The following is an 11,622-nucleotide window of genomic DNA, read 5'->3' on the forward strand; positions in this document are numbered from 1 at the left end:
GAGGTTGCTTACCATCAGAGCAACCCCTCTTGTCCAAAATATACTAAAATATTACATTTGCAAAAAAATTGGTTAATCAAGTTTAATTAGTTTTGAATAAACTTGGTTGTATTAAGCATTAATATGTTATAACTCAAATTGACTTCAAGAGAATTGCTCCGGATATAGTAATTTTTTTTGTAAAAAAAAGGGTGAAGAGAGAATATCTATTTTGATCATGCAAATAGTGGCATTTGATTACAAAGTCAAAAAGTTTTAAATCACCATACTTCTAATTATCTTTGATCAACTATACTCACGGTTCACTATGATCTTTTATAGATGCTTTATCCCTCAAATGTTCCAACCAACTTTATTTAATTAACTGCTAAGCAACTCTAAATGATTAAAAAAAACTTTACCACCTTAGCTATGTCAATTGGGCTCGGGCTTAGCCCGGACACACCCTCACTAGTAGTTTCTTAGAGAAGCTAATATAAACTATAGCCTCTTAAGTGATGATTGAGTTGAGGTGAGCTACTTAATAAGTTAATATGTTGCTCTAATATTTATCTTATGTATTAGGCGGCTTCATATAAAATTGTGAAATTATTTGTTTTTCCATATAGATAATCTTTGTTTCTAATTATGTATGTGACAAAATAACATGACGGTTTCGAAACTCGTGGTCCGACTAATTTGAATGTGTTTCCGGGAGGTAGAATTGCATATTTACCTGGAAGTATCATAAAATTTAGCTTTTTAGTATGAAATAATTTTAATCGTATGATTCGGTTTAATTAATCATAAAATAATTATACCGTCTCTCTCCCACCCACCAAACAGTACCTATTGGTTAAAGTTTTCTCCAAATTTCAATGTCCTCATTCTTCTTCTTCTTCTCTCATATTTGCAGAGTTGTTTAAAAACAAAGGGATTCTAGAATCTTCCACTCCACATTCTTCGATCCTCCTTGCTCGCTTTCTCATGGATCCTCCTACCTCTTGGGATTCCTTGCGAAAGCAGGTTACTACATTCCTTCGTATTGATTTTCTATTTTTGTATAAAACTATGTAATAAAAAATCGGACAATTCTCCTTTTGTGCTATACTATGTCAATCTTTTCTGTATCGTTCCAATTGTATTTCCAAATGTATCAGATTTCTCGTATTGTTTTTGGCTATTTGGAAATATATTGTAAATATAGTGTCGGTATGCAATTTTTGAAAGTTTGAGATGCTGATTTATGAATTTGAGTGATGATATTGAATGGATCTCTCAGTTTGTCCTAGGTTTTTAAATCCAATTTAGAGGTAGAACTACTCGGATAATTGGACCAGATCTGACAATACCATAGCAGAATCAAGATGTACCATGGCTCAAGAAACCAGAATTATCATAAATATAGCCACTGGAACCATTCTAGAAAGCAATATTAGTAGGCTTAGATCATCTGGAATCAAGATTATCCTCTTTCAATTTGCTTGATTCAGCTTAGGTTCAAATAGGAAAATTGACTTGTTGGTCATGTGGTGAAGTTTTTCTTGAAATCTCATCTGTAATTGTTTCTTTTTCTTCCTCGTATATTTTAATAAATAAAATTTTCTTATACTGGTTTACACATCCAACTAGGCAAGGAAGCTTGAAGCTCAGCTGGATGAGCAGATGCATATATATCGTAAGTTCGTTTCAAACAAAACTGGTAATGCTAATGATAACGATCTTGAACCCAGTATAGATCAGCTGCTCAAGCAGCTTCAACAAGTAAATTCACAAATGCAAGCATGGGTTTCATCTGGAGGATCTGAGATCTTTTCTCATACACTGACTCGGCATCAAGAAATTCTTCAAGATCTTTTTCAGGTACTTTAAATTCTTTTCCCCTAATAGATCCTGGTGCAATTCTGCTATATAGAGATACTGCAACGACAAGCCATGCAAATTTTGTGGTAGTGGAATTATGTGCCAAGCAAAGTGTTAATGTCTTCTTGCCTCATGCATTTGGTTCAAAGGCAATAAAATGCATAATGTATGATAGACTCATGTTACGAGTTTGAAACCTTCCTGTTGCACTAAGTCTGGCATTTGAATGGTAAGGTATAAAGGTTGGCCCACTATCCCCGAGTTTGAAGCTGAAAGAATGGAATTTTCGGTCATAAAAAAGGTTGATGCCTTATTAGAAGCTCAGCACAAGTTAGGAAGCTGGATTTTTTTATGGTAAGTTGGGAAGCTAGATATTTGGAGTTCCCAAGACAAACATGCTCTTGAAAATTAATGTAATATATAGCGGGGCCTTTTTCACTTAATATTTATTCTCGGAACACTGACAGTGGCCCTTGCCTGTATTCTCATGGCCATCAAATCCGCATAGGCGCATACAACCACCTTGGATATAGAGTATGGGCTAATGGTGTGTTGCAGTTGAACAATCTGAAGGGCCAAATAATTCCAAGATGAACTTGGTTGATATGGTATAAAATATAAATTTGCTGAAAATGGTAAGACTATTTGATGGGATACAAAATTGAAACGAATGTCGGAAGCTGATGTTGAGAAGCAGTTTCATGTCATGGCGAGAACTAAGGGGAAGAATAAGTTATGCTCTTAGAACACTCTCTTGGCAACTTCTAGTTGCAGCAAGCTGACTATGAGAATGGAGAAAATATTTAGTTGTCTCGCTGGAAAACTGTTGAAACTAACAGAAAGGTCCTTGGGTAAATGATGATCCAGAATGAACTGCTGAAACTAACAGAAAGGTCCGCGAGTAAATGATGATTGATCCAGAAGTAGGTTTAACTTTTGACCTACCAAAAGTCTGCTCTTCAAGTGTATCCCTGGGCATCTCCTAGTCTCAAATGCTTTGATGGCAGATATTCTTATTTGTCTACACATGAAATAACCCAACTGATTCTTTCTTTTCCTACTTGCAAAATGATGTAATAAGATCATGATATTATGAGTTTAAAGAAAGAAAGCATAATATCACCATGTAAGCAAAACATGCGTAATACAGAGAATGCAAAAGCTTCTGATACATTGGTAAGTTAAACCTACGATACACACACTCACACACAGATGGGTACGTACAGCACATAACTTCTTTGTTTAGTTGTTGAATAGTTAAATCAATAAGCAAAATTGAAAGAAAATTAAGTTGAACAATGATTTCATTGTCAAACAAAACCAGATAATTTGCACGTTGAAAATTTTAATGTCTGCAAACATGGTATTGGGAATCAGTAAAATATCTGATCATGGAATCATGCGTCTTATAGAGATGCAGTATTCAAAGGACTATGCACTGTATTGTCTAGTAGCAGCTTGTTTGCATTTCTCAATGGACAATCTGATGTCTAATAGCATGATTGTTAAAACTTCCTCTTATTAAATAAAGTAACTGATAATTAAAAGAGCTTCTCTTGTTGGATTGTAGGAGTTTAATCGGCTCCGTTCAAGTTACAGAGCTAAGAAAGAGCATGCTTCATTGCTTGAAGATTTTAGGGAGTTCGATCGGACCAGGTTAGATCTGGAAGATGGTAGTGGGTCTCATGAGCAAGCACTCCTTAGTGAACGTGCTTCCCTCCATAGGAGTACTGGACAGGTAAATTACAAAGCTTCTTTGATATGTTGATGGTGGCTAATTTTCCCTGTTGTCGTCCAAAGAGTTTTCATAAGTGTTACAGTAGATGTGCATATTGCTGTGCTCAATTGCTGACTTCTTGATATAGATGGATGGTGTGATTTCTCAAGCTCAAGAAACAATAAAGACACTTATGTTTCAAAGATCAACATTTGGTGGCATTAATTCAAAGTTGAGCAATGTCAGCAGTCGCCTTCCAACGGTAAGAAAACTATGTCTTTTTGACACCCGTTTATGCATTTCTTGAATATCTAGAGGTGATCAGAAGTAGGAGAGCTTAAAATTCTCACACTAAATAGTGATAGCATTTGCCACGAGCTGCTTCATTGATCTGATTCAGATAAGTCATCTCCTTTTGCTTGGTAGTTGAGGCTTATGAGCAACAACCTGGAGATCCCAGGTACAATACTCAGTTTGTGTCTGTGCTGTTACAGTAATAGCTCCCCCAGTGAATTAATCAAAGTGCGCACAAGTTACCCAGATATTACCTCAACAAAAATAAAATAAAATAAGATTAAAAAAGAGGAATGTGATCTTCGACGTGAAGTACTTTTGAATCTTTAGCAAGTAGTGTTTGAAGTACTTCTAGACTTCCGCAAGTTCTAGGATTACTTGTTAGACAAGTAATTTTGTAAGCAACATATATTTTCGCTAAACTGAAAGAGCTTTTTCTTTTAGAAACACTTCTTTACAAAGCGATCACAGCACAAGCACCTCTTGATTAGTGTCAGTGCATCATATTGTTAAATATCTGCAGAAACTTCTGTTTCAGATGGAATTGATCTCATTTTTTTCATATTTGCTCTGCTACAATTTTGCAGGTTAATCATATTCTTTCTGCAATAAAGAAGAAAAAGTCTATGGATACTATCATTCTTTCATTAGTTGCCTCGGTATGCATGTTTCTCATTTTGGTTTACTGGATGACGAAATGAAAACAATAATTTTGGACTTCTTAATGGAGTTTTTTAGCAGAGTTTTTACTCTTTCTGTATCTATTGTATATTCACACCCAGTAAATTTTGTAATGTTTCATTTTTATACGTGTAAGATGGTACTTATTGAATTGGTTTTGTATGCATGGGGTTACTCTTGTACACTTTCCCAATTCTAAGTGTCAAATGATTCAGAGTCTGTCGTTTTTTGGGGAGTGAAAGTGAGGATATTTTGTAGCAGCATAGAGTAGTTCATGTAATTGATAATGAAGACCAGTTTATTTGGAATTTGCTTAATGTAAAGAAAGGATCAAATCAGCAAATGCAATAAATAGTAAGTGTAGAAATAGTGGAATTGAAGAGTGGTCGCGAGTAAATGACAATGCCACTTTATTGCTGGGCATACTGAGTAAATGCCCGGCAATATTCATAGCAATGATTATCACAGAAAAGATTGGCATTTCCTTTTTTTATTTTATATGTAGGAGATATTGTCAAACCCTGTCCTCGAATATTCTTGCGACAAGACGGATTCGCCCCGCCCCAATTTGAAAATTTCAATCAAAGAATTTGGTGTTACATAGACGATTCCATTTTATTTGTAACCACTCTTCAGATAATTGAAGCAGATAATACATTTAACTTATTTTAAACTAATCACATTGGACTCACTGGAGGGAAAAACTCGAGTCCATCTTTTTTCATCTTCTTTATTACCTAGTCATAACCCCATCGTTTATGCCTAAAAGGTTCTAACTGATGCACAGGTAAATGCGAAAGTCAGAAGAAGACTAGAAATCTCATGCAAAAAAATATTTATTATTTGTACATCATGACCCTTTATAATTTGTAGTTCAAGAAAATAATTTTTTTAGATCTCTTATGTGTAAAAGACATATCTCTTAGGCCAAATACATCGGCAACTCCTTAAAATTGTCATCACTTTTCACTTAAAACACTCTATTTTAATTCTGTTTCATTTGAACACTCAAACCATATCTCAAATGTTTCATTTAAACACAATTTGATGATGTGGCATAGTGCGTGTATTACACTATTTTCCCGAGCGTGAGAGATCATTATTTCTATTTTTTATTTTTTTCACTTTCTTTTTTCTCCTATTCTTTGGCAAGCAGAACACGAACGAGGTCGCCGGAAAAGTCAGAACTCCGGCCAAGTCCAAAGAGGTGACAAACAACAGTAATATGTTATCAAGGTTTTAACATTTACATACCAACCACGAAATCAGTAATAGACAGAATACGAATGAATCTCCGATACCACAACGATGGAACACCAGAAATGGTGATAAATGTCATCGGTAGTCGTCGAAATATTAAATATCCGGTCACTTCTTTCAGTTCTGCTCTTTTATCAGTTATAATAACAACGAAACAGAATAATAGAGATGAAGAAGGAAAGGAAATGAGCAATGGCCGGTGGTTGCTAGAATCGCCGAATTCTTTTTTGTTTCTTCCCTTTTTTCTCAACTCAGATTTTTTCTTCTTCAGTTAGCTAAAAGAAGGGATTTTCAACCCAAAAAAGAAAAAAAAATTGACATAAATTTCTCCCTTCCCAAATATGAAAATCCAAAAACGGTACATGTGTTTTTTCCTTTTGGCAGATGAAGACGGAAGGAGGAGGGGAGGGGGTTTGGGGAAGATGACTAAGGGTGACATAAGGTTCTAGTTAAAAAGCTTTTTTTTTTTTTTTAATTTGTCCAAGTTAAATCCACATGTCCCCTTTTTAATTCGTCACTTTGGCGAGTGAATTACACGCGTCTTATATGGTTGACTACTTATGAATTTTGTGTTTAAATGACATTTGATTTATGGTTGAAGTGTTCAAATGAAACAGACTTAAAATAGGGTATTTAAGTGAAAAGTGAGGACAGCTTTAAGGTACTACAAATGTATTTGGCCTATCTCTTACGTGCAAAAGTAAATCTCCTATGTAAAAAAAGAAGGTAAGATCATAAAACTAAAAACAAGTCTGTAAAGAGCCAAAAAATCAATTGACCCGCAAAGCTAATCATAAGCTACAATATACTATGAATTTTATTGAGAATTTAAGAGAGCAGAGACGCGTCTAATTTTCGATAAAAGACTGGATTTTTCTTAACCATTCAATTGCTTCAGTTCTATCCTTATTCATCATAAACTCATGTAGGAATGAAGAAAGTTCATCATTTATGCCTCTTGTCTTTAGGAATTCATTTAGGCCATCTCGGAAGCCACTGTTCAAATCCCTGAAATGACACAAAAGAAATATATAAAATTAACAAAAAGTCATGCACAAACATAAGAAACTGCAACAAAATAAATAGCATAGACAATTTATTAGAATGAAGTTCTACTGCAAATTTCGCTCGACATAGGTAGAGGATGTCCAGAGAAAAGTGCAATAATATGATATTCAACATAGTCCACACTTCTCATACTAGAGCAGTTACCCAAAATAACTTTAGAAACAACTTTCTGACTCCCTTTTAGTTTTATTTTCTAAAGAAGAGTATAACAGGCTACCAGGATGATCTGATTCAAGACAGTTGATAGCTATGCATAAACATGAAAAAGAATGTTTAAGGCCTTGCAAGCAGAAATTTGGATAGAAAATAACTCTAATAAGAAAAAAGAAAGAGATTTCAACTCTTTTTCTTCCTTTTTTTTTTTTTTTTGGATTTTCCCTTTTTAAATGAGTGAAATGGATCAGTCTGAGTATAGCACATACACTACATAATAAAGTAAGAAGATGTCTCATACTTAACATTGGGCACCATATAAGGCTGAGCTGGAGAACCATCGTTTCTGAGAATGTATACTTTTTGAATTTCCAAGGAATTTGGCCAGGCTGAACAGACAAACTCCAAGAACTCATTACCTTGACCCTTCCATATGTCAACTAGCACACTTATGTGAAGCCGCACATCTTCCCCAATATTTTCATCACTTGATTTTGGAACAGTAATAGATCCATCAAACATCGTTGCCTCGATTTTGATATGTTCATCACTGCCGAATTTTCTCCTCAAGGTAATCCACTGCTCGCCTGGCCGATCTTCAACCATGAATGTATTAAATTGCGTCACAGGCTGGAGAAATCCAACATAAAATGTGAGAAACAATAGGGTGCAAATATCATCATAGTCGAACATTTAAAAGGACTTCTAGAAATATCAGAGCTATCTTACACTTGCCTATCCAAACTACAAAACGACAGACAGGTAAGCTAATAGAGATTCTTAAAGCATAACTAATCACTGCAGAGCAAAAGCAAATTGGTTCAATACATGATTTCTCTAGTTCTAGTTATCATTTTCTCTTTGGATTACAATAAACAAAAGGATGGAAAAATTAGGATCTGCAGTCCGTTCATATTAAAGGAATCTTTTTGCTTTCTTGATAAACAATTCAACTGAAGGAGCAACCAATTACACCATAGAAAAGACCAGACAGTTATAGTAATTTATTTCTCCTATAAGGATTAGTGAATTGTATCTGCGTTATCATGACTCGTGACATACATCCAAGCACACGGATGATGGAAGCAGCTTGGATATATCAAAGATATGCACCTATCTGAAGACATTCTAACACATAAATAGACAAGCTTATAGAACCAAAAGCACATCAAAGTGGCCATTCTACCCCCGTAGTTGCATTTACAAGTTTGGTGCTGCTCTAAGCCTTTTGTACATGCAAGTCTTATTCTCAAGAAAGAAGTAAGAACATCTCCTTCATTTCTCTCTTGTGCTCTGTTACTTTTCCATAATACGAAACTAGCTGGAGCCAGCTATATAGATTCCTCTATATCTATTTCACTACATTTGGACCAGTACCATTCATCCATTCAATTTTTTGTCTTCAGGACAAGGGGATCCTTTAAGTCTCACACTTATCACTACACTCTCCTACAATTTTCTTTTATGATGATAGTGTCCAGACCAGCTTGTGCACCTCAACTAATTACACGGGTACCTGCGACCTCCCACCAGCATAGGTATCAAGCCACCGAGTCACCTAGTATTTTTTGTTTCCACTGGGATTTGAACCTCACTACACTCTCCTGTAATCTTCAACCAAACTTAAGTACCCTTGCAAACCTAATGTAAATGTTTCCAAAATGTTGTTTTAAGAATATTGTGTGATAACTAAGAAACCCAAAAAAGTAGGATACTTGCCCTAAAATTAGCCTAAATATTCCAGAAACCTATAATAGATAAACTGCGATGTTGAAGAGTTACCGGGTGGGGAGGGGCGTAATCCGACTGATACTCGATTTCATTGCGAAGGATTCTGAGTATGTTTGATTCAAATGGTGATTTTTGGGTTGCCTCTGATGCGTGAGTCCTGGAAAATTGACAGATGAATTTGCTACAATTGAGAGAGGAGTGTTGGCCGTGAGAAAATTGAATCCCGCAGAACGAAAGAAGTGATTTACGAGATGCTCGAAGAAATGCCGCCATGAACATAGAGTCCTAGCTGAAATTTTGAAGAGGTTTTGAGGGGTTTTTAGGCTATTTAGATGGAATTATAAGGGTGCCCATTCAAGTTTTTGGGTATTACAAAAGTCTCCTATCTAGTTTGATGGGGTTGCATTTTTCTCCTCCTAGGTTATGAAGTTTTATACTAAGACCTCTCAGGTAAATTTTCTTTTATTAGGAAAGGTCCAAGTTTGTTTGAACTTTGCAAAATGAATCAAATTTGTCATCTGTTAATAGTTGAGGTTTAGCGTTACAAAAGTGGGCTAGGTTTGTCATTGTTGACTAGTGGCAGAAGTTTTGGGTGTATTATACACCCCATGCCATGTCAATAAAAAGTGTATAATAGGTATATTTTCTTAAATGTTTAATAGGAACAAGTCCACATTCTTGTGTCAAAATGAAAGAAACAGATAAGTTTAGGAGGTAGCATATGTATTTAGTTGAAATTTTTCATAAATGTAAATATGTAATATGCCGTAATAAAGAAAGAAGTGCTCTGGAAAATATATATATATATATATATATATATATATATATATATGTAATGCTTATAATAATACTGCAGTAACTTTTTTTTTCTACGATAAAAGAGTACAGACTATGAGCTGAAAAAATATTTGAGTACACCGGATATACATCATTTACACCTAATAGAAGGCTCTTATAGCAACAACTCTAGGAACCAAAGAGAAGGGCTACCTACTAATGATGAATAGATTTTAAAAAGAGAGGCTCATGAAAAAGCTTTAACTTATACCAATGGGGTTAAATTAGCAAATTGGATAGCTTTCTAGTTCAGACGCAATGTAGGCCTGAGAGGAGACAATTACTGAGGAGGAACATCAGCAAGTATCTGGTGGAATAGTCGAGGTATGCGTGCAAACTTGCCTAGTTCAATGGACTCATAATAAGAAGTAACATTAGAGCAAAGCTCAATGGACCCATAATCCAACAGTTCTTCAATCATTTGTTCTATGTGATCATCTTCAAGTGGCTTCACAAATGTGGTATGCTCTCCACATCATGTGTCAATACTGATGGCTTTGGCACTACCATTTATTGTTTCATTTCATAGGCAACATGTTCTTGAATGGGTGCATTTTTTAGTACATCAACATGTGAAGATTGGATTCTATGTTCTAGTGCTGAGGTTTTGGCCATTTGAAGTGAAGCCATGTAACATTTGTGCAACTTGGCTGTCAAAGTAGCTGAGAGAAGCTTTGAGGAAGATGTCTGTGGCATGTTTTGGTTGTATGGAAAATTGGTTCTAGCCCTTGGACCACACACAAGCCTTGCTGCTTTATCATATGCTCTTGCTGCATCTTCTGCTGATTGCTGTCTCAAATATGCCTAACCAAATTCTTGTCTTCCTGCAAGCAAAATATACCATTTAATTTTTACTTTATCAAAATTCAGTAACTTTGAGTCCTGAAACATAGGTGGATATAGAATTTTAAGTGGTATGCAATATATATTACTGCAGAGACAACAACAACTAAATTATTTCTTCCCATCTGTCTAATCTTTGGTTGTCAGAGTTACCTAATACTTATGCTGGTGGATCGAGTGTGCACAAGTTGACCCAAATACTAATATCGTAAAAAAGAAAGATTCATAGTCTAATTTTGATTACATATTCCAACAAAAGTATCACCAAACTCGGTATATGATTGCAGTTCTTAATTCATTCAACTCATTGGCTTGTAATTGAGGTCTATCTTGCATACCTGATTTATTCGCACTTAAAGTAAAGAAAACCAAGTGTATCTATTGCAGCTATCCACTTAGAATAGTAAGTACTTTGCAACTATGAATGACTACATTAGAGTAGGACTCCTAAATAAAATTAAAGATGACTACAATTACAAATTTATTAGTACTGAAGTTACACTAATCAATAAACTCACAAAATTTATTAGCAAAATTAATTAAGTTCTGGTTGGTGGAATTGTACTTTTTAATATCCGAAGACAACAAATTTTATTGGTATTTGACATAAAAAGGGAAAGGCAAAAAAGAAAAGTTATTGCTTCTTTTTTTACTGTGATTTAGGCTTTCGTTCCGTGTTATTACTAGAAAAGATAGTTGCCTAACTCATAAAATTAAAACCCCGTATCAAAATTATCCAAAGTCGCAAGTTGAAAGCTATACTTTTTAATAACTCAAAACACATTGATAATATTTGTATAATTTTAAAAAAATTATACTCATCCATATAGGGGATACTAGTATTATTAAAAGTGAATATTCATGTATTATAAAATTACTTGGAAGTAAATTAGTTAGTCATGACCTATTGTAGTTACTTGGTCACTAAAATTGGTTATTTGGTCACCACCAAAATTAGTTACTTGGTCACCAAGCAATTCTTTTATAACTAGAAACTTCTCTACTCATTTGTATTAAATTATCAAGAAAAATTTATTAATTATCTCTCTCTAAATTTTTCTTATTTTACTTTATATTATATTATTCCATAAGAAAAAACAGTTTGTTATGTTTATATATATTTGACCAACATAAAAAAAAAAAAAACTACACTTTTTTAATCCAATCCCAATTGGGATAAAGTACGCATAGCTAGG

General features: G+C 34.5%; 2 protein-coding genes and 1 long non-coding RNA gene across 4 annotated transcripts; 2 read left to right on the top strand and 1 right to left on the bottom strand.

The window, feature by feature from the left end:
- Positions 1 to 508: 508 nt before the first annotated feature.
- Positions 509 to 4,727, top strand: LOC104108037 (Golgi SNAP receptor complex member 1-1-like). 2 transcript variants are annotated; one of them, XR_011408822.1, is made up of 6 exons: positions 825 to 1,005; positions 1,612 to 1,842; positions 3,413 to 3,580; positions 3,708 to 3,821; positions 3,919 to 4,019; positions 4,441 to 4,727. XR_011408822.1 is itself a non-coding variant. In XM_009616992.4 (5 exons), exons 1-5 carry the CDS (start codon positions 967 to 969, stop codon positions 4,552 to 4,554), a joined length of 666 nt encoding a protein of 221 aa, XP_009615287.1. In that variant the 5' UTR covers positions 509 to 966; the 3' UTR covers positions 4,555 to 4,727. The 2 variants fall into 2 exon arrangements, 1 of the variants encoding a protein (XP_009615287.1); XM_009616992.4 differs by lacking the exon at positions 3,919 to 4,019 and having other exon boundaries at positions 509 to 1,005.
- LOC108947174 (uncharacterized) lies at positions 1,849 to 3,270 on the top strand. Its single transcript, XR_001971594.2, has 2 exons — positions 1,849 to 2,196; positions 2,310 to 3,270. It is a non-coding gene; the product is annotated as an uncharacterized lncRNA (long non-coding RNA).
- A 1,670-nt stretch (positions 4,728 to 6,397) lies between the features above and the next one.
- LOC104108036 (uncharacterized protein At2g39795, mitochondrial) lies at positions 6,398 to 9,069 on the bottom strand. The gene is made up of 3 exons (XM_009616988.4): positions 8,798 to 9,069; positions 7,317 to 7,645; positions 6,398 to 6,802 (listed from the first exon to the last, which is right to left on the bottom strand). Exons 1-3 carry the CDS (start codon positions 9,023 to 9,025, stop codon positions 6,643 to 6,645), a joined length of 717 nt encoding a protein of 238 aa, XP_009615283.1. The 5' UTR covers positions 9,026 to 9,069; the 3' UTR covers positions 6,398 to 6,642.
- Positions 9,070 to 11,622: the final 2,553 nt, after the last annotated feature.

Source organism: Nicotiana tomentosiformis, chromosome 6 (genome assembly GCF_000390325.3).
Source record: "Nicotiana tomentosiformis chromosome 6, ASM39032v3, whole genome shotgun sequence".
NCBI lineage: Eukaryota > Viridiplantae > Streptophyta > Magnoliopsida > Solanales > Solanaceae > Nicotiana > Nicotiana tomentosiformis.